Source organism: Podarcis gaigeae (assembly GCF_964106915.1).
Source record: "Podarcis gaigeae genome assembly, chromosome: 2".
Lineage (NCBI taxonomy): Eukaryota > Metazoa > Chordata > Lepidosauria > Squamata > Lacertidae > Podarcis > Podarcis gaigeae.
The window spans coordinates 126,864,164-126,883,467 of NC_139679.1; the positions used below are offsets into that span (position 1 = coordinate 126,864,164).

The window sequence follows — 19,304 nt, forward strand, 5'->3', positions numbered from 1 at the left end:
CATTGCTATGGGAAACCGTGCTTCGCAAGACGAAAAACTCACAAGACGAAAAGACTTGCGGAACGAATTAATTTCGTCTTGCGAGGCACCACTGTATCTGAAGAAGTGTGCATGCACACGAAAGCTCATACCAAGAACTGACTTAGTTGGTCTTTAAGGTGCTACTGGAAGGAATTTTTTTTGTTTTGACTATGGCAGACCAACACGGCTACCTATCTGTAACTCACCTCACAGAGTGTTTGTTGTGGGGGAGTAAGGGAAAGGAGAACGTTAGCCGCTTTGAGACTCCTTCGGGTAGTGATAAAGCGGGAAATCAAATCCAAACTCTTCTTCTCTTCACCAAGATGACACATTCCCTTCATCTCCCTCCCTAGCCCAGCTTTCAAATCTTAACCAACTCAGTGCAATATGATTCTTATAATGATCGTCTAATAATCCAAATCAGTGTTTCTCCAGCTTCTAGGTCCAGTTTCTATAAAGCCTTTGAAAAACTGTTCCAACAAATCTCAGCCAAGTCACAATGGAAAATTCTGGTCTCTTATAATGTTCATCCAATCCTGCTTCCTCTTCTTTCTTCTTGTCCTAACCTTTGGACATTTTAATCCACTGGGGATGGGGAAGCAGGCATCTTAATTCCCGTTCCTCAAACGAGATCATAGCTTGAGTTGTTCACCGTTTCCGGAGTTGCTTTGCATTCTCTGCCTCTCATTCCAACACCAGCTCAGCCCAACCTGTCTTTCCATGGGGCTCTTTCCGCCTGCTCAACAGAACCTTCTGCCTCTCCCAGCGACTCCTTTCCAACGACTCCCACCTTGTGACCCACACATTCCCCTCCGTCTCTTTTTCTGGGTCTTCAATGCCAAGGCGCTGCAGGAGCTTCTTTGGAGTGGATGCATCTGGTTCCCAATAAATCACGCAGAGGCAAAGTTCATTGGCAAAAGAAGAACTTTCGACTAAAGGTTTCTCAGCCTTTTCAAAGGATCCTTATTAAACTTGGGAATGCATGTGATCCCGTCTCTACAGCTCACAAAAACACCAGAGAGAAGGTGGGCTGGAGCCTGAAAGGCGAAAGCATTGGCCTCGAACGCAGGTCTCAGGAACGCTTTCCCCCATGGAGACCCGGGACCCCTTCTCCTTCTGAAGGGACCTCTGAGGAGGAAGCCAGGGCGGATCAGTCCCTGGACCATGGAGGCGATTCCAAGTGCTGTACATTCCACACACTTCCCCTCAATAATGAGTGGCTGAATATTCAATTTATATTTCCTAAAGTCCACAATAATCTCTTGTTTTCTTTCAGCTAAGGAGGAAATTTTTCCTGCACCCCTCCCCCAACTGCTCAACATCCTTCCTATAGGCCACCTCCCCCTCTCCAGCCATGATTAAACCAACCACCGTTGTATCATCTGCAAACTTAATGATTTTATTAATGGGGTATTTGGGGGCAAAGTTAGCTGTATTGAGAGTATAAAAAAGTTTGATAGAAAATTTAATATCCACCTGCACAAACACAGTGGAAGTCCCAGGTCTAATAGTTTGGGCACCAATCTATGCGGAAGAATAGTATTAAATGCAGAACTAAAGTCTACAAATAAAAATCTCGCATACTTCCTTTTCTTCTCCAAATGAGTCAGGACAGCATGCAAACTGGTAAGGGTCAAGTTCTACTGGCAGACAAGATATGATACGGTTCCTTGCCAGTTTTTCGAAACATTATAATGGGTGTCAACGCCACAGGGCGAAAATCATTCAGACTGTCTCTCTTTGGTGTTTTTGGCAGGGGTATAACAGTACCAGATTTCAGACAGGGTGGAACGGCGGCTTGGGCCAGACTGGTTAAAAATCTTCATAAAGATTCCTGCCAGTTGGTCCGAACAATCTCTTAGCCCCCTGCCAGCCACCCCATCTGGGCCCATAGCCTTCCTCGTGTTTACCTGCCGAATCTAATATAATCCAGGACCGTTGATGTAGAAGTTTCTAGATCTTGATGGTCGAACATATTCCAATCGGTCTCCTGTAAACAGTCCTGCAACTGCTGAGAGGCTCCCTCAGGCCACACCGTAACTATCCGTGTTTGTAGCTGGCCTTGTTTCCTGAGGGGTGTGTACACTGGTGTCAGAAGCAGGGACACATGATCTGAAGCACCGAGCTGCGCCTCATATGCCCGTCCAATGTTCGTATACACCTTGTCAAGAGTATTTTCTCCCCTCATTGCACACTCAATGTGCTGATGGGATTTTGGGAGTGCTGCCCTCACATCTGTGTGAGTGAAGTCCCTTGCAATAATCCGCACTGCCTCCGGGGATCTGCTCAATTTAGCATTGATGTTTTCATGCATACTACTCATGGTCCTGCAGGGATTTGCAGAAGGTGCTAGAGAAGAAAGCTGCAGAGATAGTGCGCACCCTGGAAATGATCCCTTTCAGCTTCCGCCTTCTGGAAGAAGGTACAGGGTTATAAGGACTACGACTAGCCACCTGAGAAGCAGTTTCTATCCAAATGCGATTTTGGTTTTAAATGCAGTGTAAGGTAGTCTCTGTGGGAGTATATTGTATTTAATTATGGGGTATCAGAGTTTTAGGGGGCTAACCAGGCTGGGGTAGCAGGCTTGTTGGTTTTTGAATGTCTGATGTACATTTTTTCAATTTCGTGGTTCTGTATGGGACAATGACAATAAAGAATATTGTATTGTATCGAGACTCATCTGGAAAGTGCTATATCATGTTCCTTTCCCCACTTGCCAGGAGCCTGAGCTCCATTTGGAGTTTCTCCTTCCGTACCCCAAGGTTCCTCCAAGGCCTTGGGGAAGGAAACTGAGGCAGGCTCTGCTTGCTCCCCAGGGCCCTTCGGGGGGGGGGGCTGTGTCTTTCTCTGGGCGTGGCACCCCCTGGAAGCCTTGGAAGAAAGGCAGGAGACCCTCAGCAAAGAGCAGCCAAGTCCAGTTCTTCTCCGCAATGGCTTCCTCTTCTGAGAGCTCCCTCTCTTTCTTGTCTGGGCTGGACTGGGAGAACCCCAGTTCAGCAATTTCCCCAGTCCCCACACTGGGCTCCATTGGCCCCCTGTGACTTCTCCTGTTGAACTACTGCCTGAGGGGGAGGAACAAGCGAGGGCCATCCAGAAAGGGCTCCTGGGACCCCGAGGGGCCAGAAGGGGAGTCTCCAGCTGTTAACGGAAAACTCCGAGGACTCCCTTGGACAAAAACAAAGACACCAACCAGGATAACTTGGAGCAAAACAGCAGCCTGTAGGCTTGGCCTTTATTGAACTGTTGCAACAGGGGTGTGCAAGGCCTTCTAAAGACTTTTGAAACTGTCACCCTGTAGATCAAGACCACCCCCCAGAAACATCATACATCCATCACAGAAAGGAGGGGTTGTGGTGGTAACCTGAGTGTCCTGTCACCTGGCTGGTTCCCCCTTTCCCCCTCCCCAAGAGTACTTTCCAGGTGACAGAGGGGAGTTTGCAGTTTCCTGCCCCCAGAGGGAAGATCTGATCATTGTCCTTTGTTCCAGTCCCTGCTGAATCCACTCCCATATGCAAGTTCTTTGTGATCTTGATGGTCTTTTGTCTGGGACCATCCGGGTTGGCATAGCAACTGGGCAGGGCTCCTGTGGATGTGCTGGGCTGGCCTGTATCAAACCTTCACCATTTCCCCAGTTACAGATAGGTAGCCGTGTTGGTCTGCCATAGTCAAAACAAAATTAAAAAATTCCTTCCAGTAGCACCTTAAAGACCAACTAAGTTAGTTCTTGGTATGAGCTTTCGTGTGCATGCACACTTCTTCCCCATTTTGTAGTCCTTCCTTCATGGAGTCAAATAAAAGTGGAACAGTGCAGATCCGATGTATGGTTGATTTTCTATGAATTTATCACAGAAGCGTAGGGTATGTAGTGTGTGAGTGTGTGTGGAGTTTGTACAAACTGAATGATGGCGGTGGGTTTCCTGCGACAAGGGGGAGAGAGAGACCCCCCTGCCACCCCTTTCTGGGAGAGCCCTCCTTCCTGCCCCCCTCCCAAGAGGGTCCCCCTTGTGTCTCTGAGGGACGAGAGACCTTCCTGCCCCCCTCCCAAGAGGGTCCCCCTTGTGTCTCTGAGGGACGAGAGACCTTCCTGCCCCCCTCCCAAGAGGGTCCCCCTTGTGTCTCTGAGGGACGAGAGACCTTCCCGCCCCCCTCCCAAGAGGGTCCCCCTTGTGTCTCTGAGGGACGAGAGACCTTTCTGCCCCCCTCCCAAGAGGGTCCCCCTTGTGTCTCTGAGGGACGAGAGACCTTTCTGCCCCCCTCCCAAGAGGGTCCCCCTTGTGTCTCTGAGGGACGAGAGACCTTCCTGCCCCCCTCCCAAGAGGGTCCCCCTTGTGTCTCTGAGGGACGAGAGACCTTCCCGCCCCCCTCCCAAGAGGGTCCCCCTTGTGTCTCTGAGGGACGAGAGACCTTCCTGCCCCCCTCCCAAGAGGGTCCCCCTTGTGTCTCTGAGGGACGAGAGACCTTCCTGCCCCCCTCCCAAGAGGGTCCCCCTTGTGTCTCTGAGGGACGAGAGACCTTCCCGCCCCCCTCCCAAGAGGGTCCCCCTTGTGTCTCTGAGGGACGAGAGACCTTCCCGCCCCCCTCCCAAGAGGGTCCCCCTTGTGTCTCTGAGGGACGAGAGACCTTCCCGCCCCCCTCCCAAGAGGGTCCCCCTTGTGTCTCTGAGGGACGAGAGACCTTCCCGCCCCCCTCCCAAGAGGGTCCCCCTTGTGTCTCTGAGGGACGAGAGACCTTCCCGCCCCCCTCCCAAGAGGGTCCCCCTTGTGTCTCTGAGGGACGAGAGACCTTCCTGCCCCCCTCCCAAGAGGGTCCCCCTTGTGTCTCTGAGGGACGAGAGACCTTCCTGCCCCCCTCCCAAGAGGGTCCCCCTTGTGTCTCTGAGGGACGAGAGACCTTCCTGCCCCCCTCCCAAGAGGGTCCCCCTTGTGTCTCTGAGGGACGAGAGACCTTCCCGCCCCCCTCCCAAGAGGGTCCCCCTTGTGTCTCTGAGGGACGAGAGACCTTCCCGCCCCCCTCCCAAGAGGGTCCCCCTTGTCTCTCTGAGGGACGAGAGACCTTCCTGCCCCCCTCCCAAGAGGGTCCCCCTTGTGTCTCTGAGGGAAGAGAGACCTTCCTGCCCCCCTCCCAAGAGGGCCCCCCTTGTGTCTCTGAGGGACGAGAGACCTTCCTGGCCCCCTCCCAAGAGGGTCCCCCTTGTGTCTCTGAGGGACGAGAGACCTTCCTGCCCCCCTCCCAAGAGGGTCCCCCTTGTGTCTCTGAGGGACGAGAGACCTTCCTGCCCCCCTCCCAAGAGGGTCCCCCTTGTGTCTCTGAGGGACGAGAGACCTTCCTGCCCCCCTCCCAAGAGGGTCCCCCTTGTGTCTCTGAGGGACGAGAGACCTTCCCGCCCCCCTCCCAAGAGGGTCCCCCTTGTGTCTCTGAGGGACGAGAGACCTTCCTGCCCCCCTCCCAAGAGGGTCCCCCTTGTGTCTCTGAGGGACGAGAGACCTTCCTGCCCCCCTCCCAAGAGGGTCCCCCTTGTGTCTCTGAGGGACGAGAGACCTTCCTGCCCCCCTCCCAAGAGGGTCCCCCTTGTGTCTCTGAGGGACGAGAGACCTTCCCGCCCCCCTCCCAAGAGGGTCCCCCTTGTGTCTCTGAGGGACGAGAGAGCTTTCTGCCCCCCTCCCAAGAGGGTCCCCCTTGTGTCTCTGAGGGACGAGAGACCTTTCTGCCCCCCTCCCAAGAGGGTCCCCCTTGTGTCTCTGAGGGACGAGAGACCTTTCTGCCCCCCTCCCAAGAGGGTCCCCCTTGTGTCTCTGAGGGACGAGAGACCTTCCCGCCCCCCTCCCAAGAGGGTCCCCCTTGTGTCTCTGAGGGACGAGAGACCTTCCCGCCCCCCTCCCAAGAGGGTCCCCCTTGTGTCTCTGAGGGACGAGAGACCTTCCCGCCCCCCTCCCAAGAGGGTCCCCCTTGTGTCTCTGAGGGACCAGAGAGGAGGCGCCCCTCCCCCCGCCGCTTCTTCCCCTCAGCGACTTTTCCCGCCTTTTCCCAACTGCCTCGCCTCAGTTTTAGGCGCCCAGGATTCCTGTCAGACCAGGCGGCACTTTCCCGGGGCTTGAGGGGCGGATTTCTTTTCATTCTACTCATTTCTCTTCATGCCTCTCGCTTTTCAAAAGGCGGGATGAAAACTCCCCTCACCACTGCCGGCATCCATTGCAGTAAAGTCCGATTTCTTTCCATTTGCTACGACGTCTAATATCCGCTTTGGGTCGAGTGTGGGGCTGGCATAAAGTGCCTCTTTTTTCAATTGATCTGAAGGTATAAATCATTGGCCCCCAGCTGCTTTATTGATTAACCATTTTCCATGGGTCCTTTGTAGGTGGGTCTCCTGAAAGCTTATTACAGTAAATCTCATTTTGGCCTCCCCCCAAGATCGCGAGGGCGTTTCTTCCTCATCTCCCTATTTTCCTGGGGGGGGGGGAGGGAATTTTCGGGGGGGAGGGGTCTCCTGACTGGGAAGCCCCCCCTCCCTCCCCCCCAGCTGGAGGGTGTTCCTGGGGGGGGTGTCTGGAGGGAGCCATTTCTGAGCCCACGGCACCTCCCGCCACTAGGCAGCCCTTCGCCTCTTCTCCCTCCCAGGAGATAAGGGGGGGGCAGCCCCTAGAGCGCAGGCGCAGAAGCAGGAAAACTGAAGGCAGGGAGAGGGAGGGGAGGACAGGGGCGCTCGGCTTGGCAAGGGTTAAAAGGAGCAGAGCTGGATTCCTAGAGAGGAGGGAGTGAAGGGGGAGGGGCAAGGTCCTCCAGAGCAGAAGCCCCTCCCTCCCCCATCCCTTTCTGCAGTCAGAGAGGAGGCTGCTTTCTTCTCTCTCTTTTGCAAACGCTTCCTTGGACTCGGGTGAGTCTCCTCTCTCTGCCCCCTTAGTGTGTCCTGGGAAGAAGGGGGTCCCAGGGCTGCAGGGAGGATGAGTGGGGGTCCCCTGCTCAGATCATGCACAGTGGGGGGAGACCCCCAAGTCAGAGAGCAGGGGGTCCTCCTTTGTCCTCTCTGCCAAGCCAGGGAGGGGGCCAGTTCGCAGGAGGACTGCAGCTCTGCTCTTCCTTGGGATCCAGATGCTGCCTTCATTTGGGGGGGGGGGCCTTTGGGTCAAGGAAATTAAACCCCCTTCAGAGGGAGGGAAAAGTCACCTTTGTGAACAGAGGCTGCAGCCAGAGGGGAACATTCCCACGTGGGGGGAGCACAGGGAGAAGAAAAGCCCTTCTGCATCTCCAGACCTCTTCCTGTGTCCCAGATGCAACAACACATGTCTCTCCCCCAGATCTCACTCCCAAAGACACACTCTTCCATTGTCTCCTAAGACAGAAGGATGCCAACCAACATTCCCTCCCCTCCCCCTCCTGAAAAGAGAGGAGGTCCTTCCATCTGGAAAATGGGAATGCTTGCAAAGATTTACCTGAAGATGAGTACCATATAGATAATAAAATTATTATTATGTGAATTCCCCCGCTTACACAAAGATTAATACAGTGGTACCTCGGGTTAAGAACTTAATTTATTCTGGAGGTCTATTTTTAACCTGAAACTGTTCTTAACCTGAGGTACTACGTTAGAAAATGGGGCCTCCGCTACCACCACCGTGCGATTTCTGTTCTAATCCTGAAGCAAAGTTCTTAACCCGAGGTACTATGTCTGGGTTAGTGGAGTCTGTAACCTGAAGCATCTGTAACCCGAGGTACCACTGTACCCATCATTTAAATACACCACAAAATTGTTACAGAAAAGAACAGAGCAATGTGTAGAAAAATATCTTTATTCTCCCTGTTTCTCTTAGGGTCCAGTGTGCTTCACCTAGAAAACCAGTCTCAATTTCCATTAAATAAAACACAGCAGGGATAATCATAGAATTTTAGAAAATGGTATAAGGCATATGGTATAACTGGTATTAGGAAACTTCATGAGGAATTAAGGGGAAAGAGCGTTGACCCGGAGTAGTAACAAAATTTATGTTCTCTCCCCGAAGTGCCAGGGACCTTCCTCGAAAGAGAGCTTTTTTTTGGTCAGAATTATTTCTCCCCCCCCCCCCAATTTTTGGCAATTAATTGGCATTAAATGTTCTCACTGCCAATGTGGCGTAAAGAAATATTTCCTTGTTTAAAACATCTTTATCAAATTTTCTGTTATTGCCTCACAAGCCGTAAAATTCCAACTCTCCTTCCATAATTTCCCCCATGATGTTACTTGAATAGGTTTCCTTAAATCCATAGCCAATTTGATCATTACCGACTTTACCTGTTCATCCATATCCTCCCACTCCAATAATGTTCCATACCTTTTACAAATTACTTTTGTTTTGTTTTGTTTTGTAGTAATTCGTTATCCAATACTGAAATTGCAAAACCCTTTTTCTTGTCAGCTATGAAGCCCTCATTTATTTGGTGATACTGGATCCACCCTGTTAGGTTATTTCCTCCTGGAGTTTGGCCAAACTCATGCTGGTAGCTTCAAGAACACTGTCCCACCATCTCCTCCTCTGTCGTCCCCTTCTCCTTGTGCCCTCCATCTTCCTGGTATAATTCCTCTGGAGAGCCAGTGTGGTGTTGTGGTTAAGAGCAGTGGACTCGTAATCTGGGGAACCGGGTTCGCGTCTCCGCTCCTCCACATGCAGCTGCTGGGTGACCTTGGGCCAGTCACACTTCTCTGACGTCTCTCAGCCCCACTCACCTCACAGAGTGTTTGTTGTGGGGGAGGAAGGGAAAGGAGATTGTGAGCCGCTTTGAGACGCCTTCGGGTAGTGATAAAGCGGGATTTCAAATCCAAACTACTACTACTACTACTACTACTATTCTTCTTCTTCTTCTTCGTCTTCTCCTCCTCCTCCTCCTCCTTCTTCTCTGTGTATTCTTGCCCCCTCTTCTTGATGTCTTCTGCTTCTGTTACGTCCTTACCACTTTTCCTTTATTATGGTAATTTTTGTACAAAATGTTCCTTTCATATCTCAAATTTTCTTGAACAGATCTCCACACCCACGGCTGGCGCTGTTACCCTCCCAACAACTGGATCTCACTCAAAGACACACACTCTGCCATGGTCTCCTAAGACAGAGGGATGCCAACCAACCAACATTCCCTCCCCTCCCCCTCCTGGTGCCCCTTGAAGTTGGCTTGAGGGCAGGGGGAGGGTCCACCCCACCAGATGAAGTGAGAGGAGGTCCTTCCATCTGGAAAATGGGAATGCTTGCAAAGGTTTACTTGAAGATGAAGGCTACATAGATAATAAAATTATTGTTTTATGGAGTTGCCCCACACAAAGATTAACACCCATCATTAAAATACACAACAAAATTGATACAGAAAAGAACAGAGCAATTTTTAGAAGATCATCTTTATGCTCTCTTTTTCTCTTAGGGTCCAGTGTGCTTTGAAGACGTAGCTGTTCCTTTCACAGAGGAGGACTGGGCTTTGCTGGATCCTGACCAGAGAGCTCTGCAGAAGGAAGTCAAGGAGGAGAATCCTGGGATCGTGGCCTCTCTGGTAAGGCTCCCTGCTGGATCATGAGGTCAGTTTTGAAATTCCATACAGATCTCTGAAGGACAAACCTCCTCTATTTTGAGGGAGCCCCATAGCGCCACCTGCAGCATCTGAGATGTTAACACACCCACAACTCTCCATAGGAGATGTATCTCCTGTTCTGTCTCGGAATATTCTTCCACCAGTCCTGCCTTTTCAAACCAGGATGAGGCTGCTCTGAGCTGCCCAGGCCTTCTTCAATGTAGGCTTCAGAGATCTTTTTCCCTTTCTACATTTGTCTGGCTTCATTCTGTTGGTGAATCTAATTTTCCATGAAATATTTCCTACAGAATGTGGAAAAAGCTTCACCTGGGAAACCAGTCTCAATTTTTAGTTCTTCATAAACCGTATCCCAGAAGCCCTTGATTTTATCACATAGCCACCACATATGCAGAAGTGTCCCCTCTACTTGGTTACACCTCCAACGTAATTTTGATTTTGTTTTATACATTTTACATATCTTGGTTGGTGTTATATACCATCTATAAAACATCTTTATCAAATTTTCTGTTATTGCCTCACAAGCCGTAAAATTCCAACTCTCCTTCCATCATTTTCCCCATGATGTTATTACTTGAATAGGTTTCCCTAAATCCATAGCCAATTTGATCATTACCGCCTTTACCTGTTCATCCATATCCTTCCACGCCAATAATGTTCCATACATTTTAGAAATTACTTTTGTTTTGTTTTGTTTTGTAATACAGTGGTGCCCCGCAAGACGAACGCCTCGCAAGACGGAAAACCCGCTAGACGAAAGGGTTTTCCGTTTTGGAGGCGCTTCACAAAACAAATTTTCCTATGGGCTTGCTTCGCAAGATGAAAATGTCTTGCGAGTTCCTGCGGGTTTTTTCCCTCCCCCCTTTTCCTAAGCCCTAAGTCGCTTATCAGCTGATCCGCTAAAAGCCGCTAAACCGCTAATAGCGCTAATCCGCTAAGCTGTCAATGGGCTTGCTTCGCAAGACGAAAAAACCGCTATACGAAGAGCCTCACGGAACGGATTAATTTCATCTTGCGAGGCTCCACTGTAATCCTTAATCCAATACTGAAATTGCAAAACCCTTTTTCTTGACAGATATGAAGACCTCATTTATTTGGTGATACTGGATCCACCCTGTTAGGTGGTGTTTTATTTCCTCCCGCAGTTTGGCCAAACTCATGCTGGTAGCTTCGAGAACACTGTCCCACCATCTCGTCCTCTGTTGTCCCCTTCTCCTTGTGCCCTCCATCTTTCCCAACATCAGGGTCCTTTTCAGGGAGTCTTCTCTTCTCATGAGGTGGCCAAAGTATTGGAGCCTCAGCTTCACGATCTGTCCTTCCAGTGAGCACTCAGGGCTAATTTCCTTAAGAATGGATACGTTTGATCTCCTTGCAGTCCATGGGACTCTCAAGAGTCTCCTCCAGACCATAACTCAAAAGCATCAATTCTTCGGTGATCAGCCTTCTTTATGGTCCAGCTCTCACTTCCATACAGTGGCGTAGCGTGGGTTGTCAGCACCCGGGGCAAGGCAAGTAATTTGCACCCCCTAACCCGTGGATTTGCACCCCCTAACCCTAACCCCCAGATGTTGCGCCCGCTTGCCACGTTTCTGGCACGGCCAAAGAGTAGACGGCAATCCACCTGTCTGCCTCTCGACGCCTACCACTTCAGGAGGGCATCAGGACGCGAAGCCATGGAGGCACCTCTGGTCACTCCCCCTGCAGGGAGAGTCAAGCAGGACCCCGCGCACCCCACCCCCTAAAGCCTTTCCACGCTCGGTAAAGTTGGCCAGAGCAGCGCCCCCGCTCCACCCCCCCTCCCCAACGCCGGACACTGTTTCCCTTCTCCAAAGAGGCAGCTCCCTGCCACCTTCTTGGCCAGATCTTCGCCCGCCTCCAACATCTGGCATAGCCATGACTCTCTGATCGCACGTCTCTCCACCCCCGCCGCAGGCACGCAGAGTGCGCCGCCCCTGATCCCCAATTTTGGCCTAAGCTGAAAAGGGCACATTGGATCACCCCTTGTCCTGGGGCCCAGCTGAGCCCCTGGGTGCCCCCACTGCCGTCGGCGGGATGAAGCCTTTGGAGAAATTTCTGAAGAAGCAGGGGTCTCACTTGGCTGCCCAGGCTGGCCCCGGGAGTGGTGGGCAGCTGCCTCGCAGGCAAAGCGTCTCCAAGATCCTGCTGCCAGGATTCCTCAAGGAGCCCCCCGAGGAGCCCCCCGAAGGAGGCACGGACACTGCTGGCGATGGGCGATGGCTGGAGTTGCGCCCCCCCCCCCATTCCTCTCTGCGCTCCCAACGTCCTTCTCCTCTGAGGAGCTGTCCCCAGGCGGTGGCGGAGGAGGCGAAACCCAGCTCAGCCAGCGTAAATCCCCTTTGGAGAGAGAGAGGGGTGGAGATTCTTCCCTCCCCACCTCTGCGCCCAGCAAAGCGAGGCGCGTGCTCTTGGCCCCCGCAGGGCTTTCCCCAAGCCGACAAAGCGTCCCGGCTTGCTTGCAAGCTGAATCTCTCCTGTTTCCTCCGCCAGCCCGCAGCCTCTGCCTCGTCTCCTTCGCCTTTGCAATCCGTGCACCCTGCGCGCGCGCGCCCTATTCACCAGGCTGCTGCTGCTGCAAGCGGGAGTGAGCCAGGTAGGGGCAGAGGGCTGCGAATGCGCCCCCCCAAATGTTGCGCCCGGTGCGGCTGGCACCGCCTGCACCCCCCACGCTACGCCACTGCTTCCATACATCACTACTGGGAAAACCAGAGCTTTTACTATACGGACCTTTGTTGGCAAGGTGATGTCTCTGCTTTTTAAGATGCTGTCTAGGTTTGTCACTGCTTTTCTCCCAAGAAGCAGGTGTCTTTTAATTTCGTGGCTGCTGTCACCACCTGCAGTGATCATGGAGCCCAAGAAAGCAAAATCTCTCACTGCTTCCATTTCTTCCCCTTCTATTTGCCAGGAGGTGATGGGCCCAGTGGCCATGATCTTCGTTTTTTGATGTTGAGGTTCAAACCATATTTTGCGCTCTCCTCTTTCACCCTCAATAAAAGGTTCTTTAATTCCTCCTCACTTTCTGGCATCAAGGTTGTGTCATCTGCATATCTGAGGTTGTTGATATTTCTTCCGGCAATCTTAATTCCAGTTTGGGATTCATCCAGCCCAGCCTTTCGCATGATGAATTCTGCATATAAGTTAAATAAGCAGGGAGACAATATACAGCCTTGCTGTACCCCTTTCCCAGTTTTGAACCAATCAGTTGTTCCATATCCAGTTCTAACTGTAGCTTCTTGTCCCGCATAGAGATTTCTCAGGAGACAGATGAGGTGATCAGGCACACAGTCAAAGGCTTTTGCATAGTCAATGAAGCAGAAGTAGATGTCTTTCTGGAACTCTCTAGCTCTCTCCATAATCCAGCGCATGTTTGCAATTTGGTCTCTGGTTCCTCTGCCTCTTCTAAATCCAGCTTGCACTTCTGGGAGTTCTCGGTCCACATACTGCTTGAGCCTTCCTTGTAGAATTTTAAGCATAACCTTGCTAGCGTGTGAAATGAGTGCAATTGTGCGGTAGTTGGAGCATTCTTTGGCACTGCCCTTCTTTGGCATTGGGATGTAGACTGACCTTCTCCAATCCTCTGGCCACTACTGAGTTTTCCACACTTGCTGGCATATTGATAATAATAATTTATTATTTACACCCCGTCCGTCTGGCTGAGTTTCCCCAGCCACTCTGGGCGGCTCCCAGTCAAATGTTAAAAACAGTACAGCATTAAATATTAAAAACTTCCCTAAACATGGCTGCCTTCAGATGTCTTTTAAAGATAGGATAGCTGCTTATTTCCTTCACATCTGAGGTGAGGGTGTTCCACAGGGTAGGCGCCACTACCGAGAAGGCCCTTTGTCTGGTTCCCTGTAACCTCACTTCTCACAATGAGGGAACCGCCAGAAGGCCCTCGGCGCTGGATCTCAGTGTCCAGGCAGAATGATGGGGGTGGAGACACTCCTTCAGGTATACTGGACCGAGGCCGTTTAGGGCTTGAAAGGTCAGCACCAACACTTTGAATTGTGCTCGGAAACATACTGGGATCCAATGCAGATCTCTCAGGACTGGTGTTCTGGATTAATTGCAGTTTCCGGGTCACCTTCAAAAGTAGCCCCACGTAGAGTGCATTGCAGTAGTCCAAGCAGGAGATAACCAGAGCATGCACCACTCTGGTGAGACAGTCCGCAGGCAGGTAGGGTCTTAGCCTGCAAATCAGGTGGAGACAGTCACCCAGGACACAGAATTGACCTGCGCCTCCATGGACAGCTGTGAGTCCGAAATGACTCCCAGGCTGCGCACCTGGTCCTTCAGGGGCACAGTTACCCCATTCAGGACCAGGGAGTCCTCCGCACCTGCCCGCCCCCTGTCCCCCCAAAACAGTACTTCTGTCTTGTCAGGATCAACCTCAATCTGTTAGCCGTCATCCATCCTCCAACCGCCTCCAGGCACTCACACAGGACCTTCACCGCCTTCACTGGTTCTGATTTAAAGGAGATTCTGATTCTAAGGCCCATTTGACTTCACTCTCCAGGATGTTTGGCTCAAGGTCAGCAACCACACTACCTAGGGTGTACGAGACATCCATATGTTTCTGGTATAATTCCTCTGGAGAGCCAGTGTGGTGCAGTAGTTAAAAGTGGTAGTCTCGTAATCTGGTGAACCAGGTTCGCTTTCCCGCTCCTCCACATGCAGCTGCTGGGTGACCTTGGGCCAGTCACACTTCTTTGAAGTCTCTCAGCCCCGCTCACCTCACAGAGTGTTTGTTAGACTTTCCTTTTGCTTCCAGACATATCCGCAACTGAGCGTCCTTTCGGCTTTGGCCCAGCCGCTTCATCAGCTCTGAATCTACTTGTCTTCCGCTCTTCCTCAGTGGCATGTTGGACGCCTTCCGACCTGAGGGGCTCATCTTCCAGCATCATAACTTTTAGATGCCTGTTGTCTTTGTCAATGGAGTTTTCTTGGCAGGGATACTGGAGTGGCTGGCCGGTTCCTGCTCCAGGTGGATCACGTTTGGTCAAAACTCTCCACTATATCCTGTCCGTCTTGGGTGGCCCTGCACAGCTTAGCTCATGGCTTCTCTGAGTTATTCAAGCCCCTTCGTCACAACAAGGCAGTGAAAGTGGCCCAATTCAATTCCATATTTTTCTTTTCCCCAGTTATTGCTTTCTAAGGAGGAATCTACCGGGGTTTTTAGGTTCTAACACCACTTTATGTTTTTCCCATACTCTATATATCAATTTTCTTATTATATTATTCAAATTTGATTTCTTTCCATATTTTAATATAATTGTCTTTAAATAGATTGGTGTTTTCATTTGTCAGCCAGATTCCCAAATACTTAGTTTTATTTACTGTTTCCAATCCTGATATTTTCTTTAGTTCTTCTTTTTCCTGTGTTGACATATTTTTTGCTAGCATACTAGTCTTATTTTTATTTAACTTAAATCCTGCCACTTCAAAATTCAAGGATTTTCTTTATTATTTTGCCTTAACACCCCTAAGAATATTTTCTCCGAGTCCTGTTTTTTCTGTAGTTTTTTTCATGGAGCTCCAAGAGATGTTGTCGAAGACCTTCTCCATGTCTATCAGCATCAAAATGGCTTTTTTATCTGCTCTTGCTTCTAAATATTCTAAAATATCAATGATGTTTCTCATTTTATTGTGCATGTGTCTGCCTGGTAAGAAGCCAGCCTGATCTCTGTGTATTATTTCATTCAATATATTTTATAATCATTATTGAACAATGATATAGGTCTATAATTTTTGATTAGTGTTGGATCTGCTCCTTGTTTGGGTATCAGTGTGATAAATGCTTCTTCCCATGATTTTGGTATTCTTCCTTCTTTTAAATTCCGTTCAGTACTGTTTCATTGGTTCTGATAATATATCTTCTAACTTCTTATAAAATGCCGCCGATAATCCATCCGTACGTGGGACTTTCCTATCTTTGCTTTTGACATTGCTGCACCTACATCATCACTGTTGGTAGATTTAGTTGTTCTATTTTCCAATCTGCTATTGTCGGGAGTCTATTTTGTGCTATGTGTCTTTCCATTTCCTCCTCTTGGTCTTCTTCTGCATGGTAAAATTTCCTATAGTAGTTTACAATTTTTTTTGCATATTCCTTTAGGATCTTCAATTATTTTTCATTTCTCAATTACTCTCTCTTTTCTTTCTTCAATTGACACGCAAGTAGACTACCTGATTTATTGGAACCACTGGAGAGGTATAGAAATGGGGCTTCTGTTGGGAAGGGGCTGCCCCATTTGTGCTTCTCTAGGGGCAGGAGAATATCTAGGGCAGAAGAATCCCTGCAGGGCCTCTGAGGCTCCCTTTGCTTCTTCCTCTCTCCCAGGACCCTGCAGCTTGTTTTGGCTCCTCGACTCCTCAGGAAGGATGAAAGGAATGGATCCTGCAAAACTAGCGAAGTTGGAAGGGGGAAGATGGACGGTTGACCTGGTCAGGTTGTCTCCTGCATCGCTCCCCACAGCTTCTGAGCATTCCCACCCAGGGACCTCCGAGAGATATGGTGAGTCCTAGGGGAGGGGAGATGGGAACATGGATGGATGGAGGGTGAAGAGGGGAAGCTCTCTGGCCAGAAATGAGTTAAAGCAGGGATTTTGCTGTGGATGGGGCCCCCAAGATATTGGGAGGCTTCCCCTCCAGCCAGAAAATCCCTGCAGGGCCTCTGAGGCTCCCTTTGCTTCTTCCTCTCTCTCAGGACCCTGCAGCTTCTTTTGGCTCCTTGACTCCTCAGGAAGGATGAAAGAGACGAATCCTGCAAAGCTAGCAAGGATGGAAGGGGGAAGATGGACGGTTGACATGGTCCGGCTGTCTCCTGCATCCCTCCCCACAACCTCTGAGCGCTCCCTCCCAGGGACCTCCGAGAGATCTGGTGAGTCCCAGGGGAGGGGAGATGGGGACCTGGATGGATGGAGCCAGAGAGGAATTGGGGCTTGCTCAGCTAGAGGGTGGGGGGAGGCAGGCAGGCGGATGGAGATGGAGAAGGGGAGCACCTTTTCGGGCTCCTCCACCTGCCTGCCTACCTGCTCCTTTGTCATCTGCAGGCAATTTGAGCCAGGAATAGATCACAGCTCCCCAGTCACCACAGCTCAAATGGTCTAAAACCAGTACTGTGATCTGAATGCCCTGCCAATGTCAGAAAACTCACTGATCCTGCTTTGCAGTTTGAATGCAGATGGGGCCTCTGTGTGTTGTCTTTTTCTTTTTGGAATAACTTCTTATTTGCTTTTAAAAACAAGGATCATAGGACTAATAAATGATACAAATATGTAGACTAAGTCTTTGCATGCCATTTGCATATCAAAAATAGCAGAATAAATTTGCAGGAATATCTAATATTCATCATTAGTTCACCATTAGTGGTCGGTGTATGAGTTCTGGGTTCATGAATTGGTTTGAACTGAGTTATAGTCACTTTTGCTCTTTTGTTGCTAATGAAAAAATGCAGTCTCCTCAAAGTGAAGAAAGTGATTTACGTATAAATTTAAATTTAGACCAACCAGATTGAGTCAACTGTCAGCATCGCCCTTGAGCCAGTGCACCAACTGGACGCATGCACTTCAACCCCGACTGGGCTAGGCGAGCTGGGTAGCACTGACAGTGACCACCTTTCTCACAGGGTCAGGTCACCGTGCTGTGGACTCACAGCTTAGAGCTGAGAGCACCGGATTCACTTGCACAATAATACAGTCGTTGCGCAGCAGAGTCTTGCAGAGTCTTGCAGAGTATAAACCACTCGGAGAGCAGCTCTGTAGAATATCTTCCTTTTATTCTATAGCTACAACTATGATACAAAACTATATACAGAGCTAAAGGATCTAAGCGTAAATCAATGCTACACAGAGAGTCTGCAGCTGCTCTTAGCAGCAACCTTATCTCTAGACACGATCTCTAACACTCTCTCCGATACCCTGACTGACTCACACGCCTGCTGATTCACTCACTGACTAAGTAGAAAGCAGAACATTGCTCCTCCTCTCTGTAGAATCAGCAGGCTCCTCAGGAGATTCTTGGATATGGGAGGGGTGAAATCTCTGATGGGGAGTGTTCAGGTGAAGGTGTTGCTGTTTGTTTCACAGACGAGACGTGGACGTTCCATACATACCTGTATGTGATGAACTTCAACTCTTTGGCTGGAGACCAACAGGGTCTGGGATTCTAATATCCCCCACCGTGAACCCAGAATGGAGGGATATCAACTGTTTCCTCTCTAAATGTTCTGCGTCTAGTCATGCATTTTAAAACAGTGACCAGGCTTCTCTGAACCACCCAGGCCTTCTTAAATGCCGGCTTCAGAGTTTTTAGGGAAGTTGATGTAAATTCTGTCAGGCGTGTTGTTTTAGCTTCTGTTTGCATTTGATTGACCAAAGAGATGACTGACTTTGGAGATGGAGTGGATTCCAGGTTTGAGCCAGAACAAAATCCATTCCAGATAAAAGCCAAGCATTATGTCAGTAAATACCAGCCAACCAAAGCAGTGAAAACTATAGAAAGGCCCCACATCTAACTATTTTTAGTTCTTCCTCTATCACAGGCATTCATTAACTTTGTTCAATGATCTGGAGCTCCATTTCTTCCTGAGGCTCTAATTTGCTTCTCTCTTCATTGCAGATGGAGATGAACTGGAAGGGAAGAACAAGGGGGAGCACAAGAGAATCCACATAGCGGAGAAGTCATATAAACATTCAGAGTGTGGAGAGAACATCCGTCAGAGCTCCCAGTCCACCTCCCGTCAAAGAAAGAGTTTTGTTCAGAGGGATAGTCTCACTGCACACAAAAGAGGACAGAGCAGGGAGAAATTGTATCAGTGCTCAGAATGTGGAAAGAGCTTCAGTAACCGCCGGAATCTCACTTTCCATCAAAGAATTCATACCGGGGAGAAACCACATCAGTGCTTGGAATGTGGGAAGCACTTCAGGCACAGTAATACTCTCACTTCCCATCAAAGAATTCATACAGGGGAGAAACCCTATCAGTGTTTGCAGTGTGGGAAGAGCTTCAGTCAGAGGCACACTCTCACTTCCCATCAAAGAATTCATACAGGAGAAAAACCCTATCAGTGCTTGCAATGTGGGAAGAACTTCCGGGAGCGGACGAAACTCACTTTGCATCAAAGAACTCATACAGGGGAGAAACCCTATCAGTGCTTGGAATGTGGGAAGAACTTCCGGGAGCGGACGAAACTCACTTTGCATCAAAGAACTCATACAGGGGAGAAACCCTATCAGTGCTTGGAATGTGGGAAGAGCTTCAGGCACAGTACTACTCTCACTTCACATCAGAGAATTCATACAGGGGAGAAACCCTATCAGTGCTTGGAATGTGGGAAGAGCTTTCGTCAGAAAGGTGATCTTGCTTTGCATAGAAGAGTCCATACAGGGGAGAAACCCTATCATTGCCTGGAATGTGGGAAGAGCTTTAGTCTCAGGCACAGTCTCACTTCCCATCAAAGAACTCATACAGGAGAAAAACCCTATCAGTGCTTCGAATGCGGGAAGAGCTTTGGGAATGGGGCCAAGCTCACTTTGCATCAAAAAACTCATAGAGGCGAGAGACCCTATCAGTGCTTGGACTGCGGAAAGAGCTTCAGCCGGAAGGACACTCTCATTTTCCATCAAAGAGTTCATAGAGGGCAGAAACCGTATCACTGCTTGGAATGTGGAAAGAGCTTTAGTCAGAAGGTGAATCTCACTTCCCATCAAAGAATTCATACAGGG

The 19,304-nt window shown here is 49.8% G+C and overlaps 1 protein-coding gene across 3 annotated transcripts in view; it reads left to right on the top strand.

Annotated features, from left to right (window-relative positions):
• Positions 1 to 19,304, top strand: part of LOC310837206 (uncharacterized protein) — a 314,413-nt gene that overhangs the window by 205,663 nt on the left and 89,446 nt on the right. Inside the window, exons 3-4 of one of the 3 annotated variants that reach the window (XR_014560467.1) lie at positions 9,400 to 9,525; positions 18,199 to 18,334. Coding sequence is in view for 1 of the 3 variants with exons in the window: in XM_083723307.1 (XP_083579433.1) it covers positions 15,920 to 16,093; positions 16,286 to 16,459 (348 nt within the window). In the remaining 2 variants the exon portion in view is untranslated. Of the gene's footprint in view, positions 1 to 456; positions 728 to 9,399; positions 9,526 to 15,919; positions 16,094 to 16,285; positions 16,460 to 18,198; positions 18,335 to 19,304 lie in introns of those variants that run through there. The other 2 variants (XM_083723307.1, XR_014560468.1) reach the window with 2 other exon arrangements.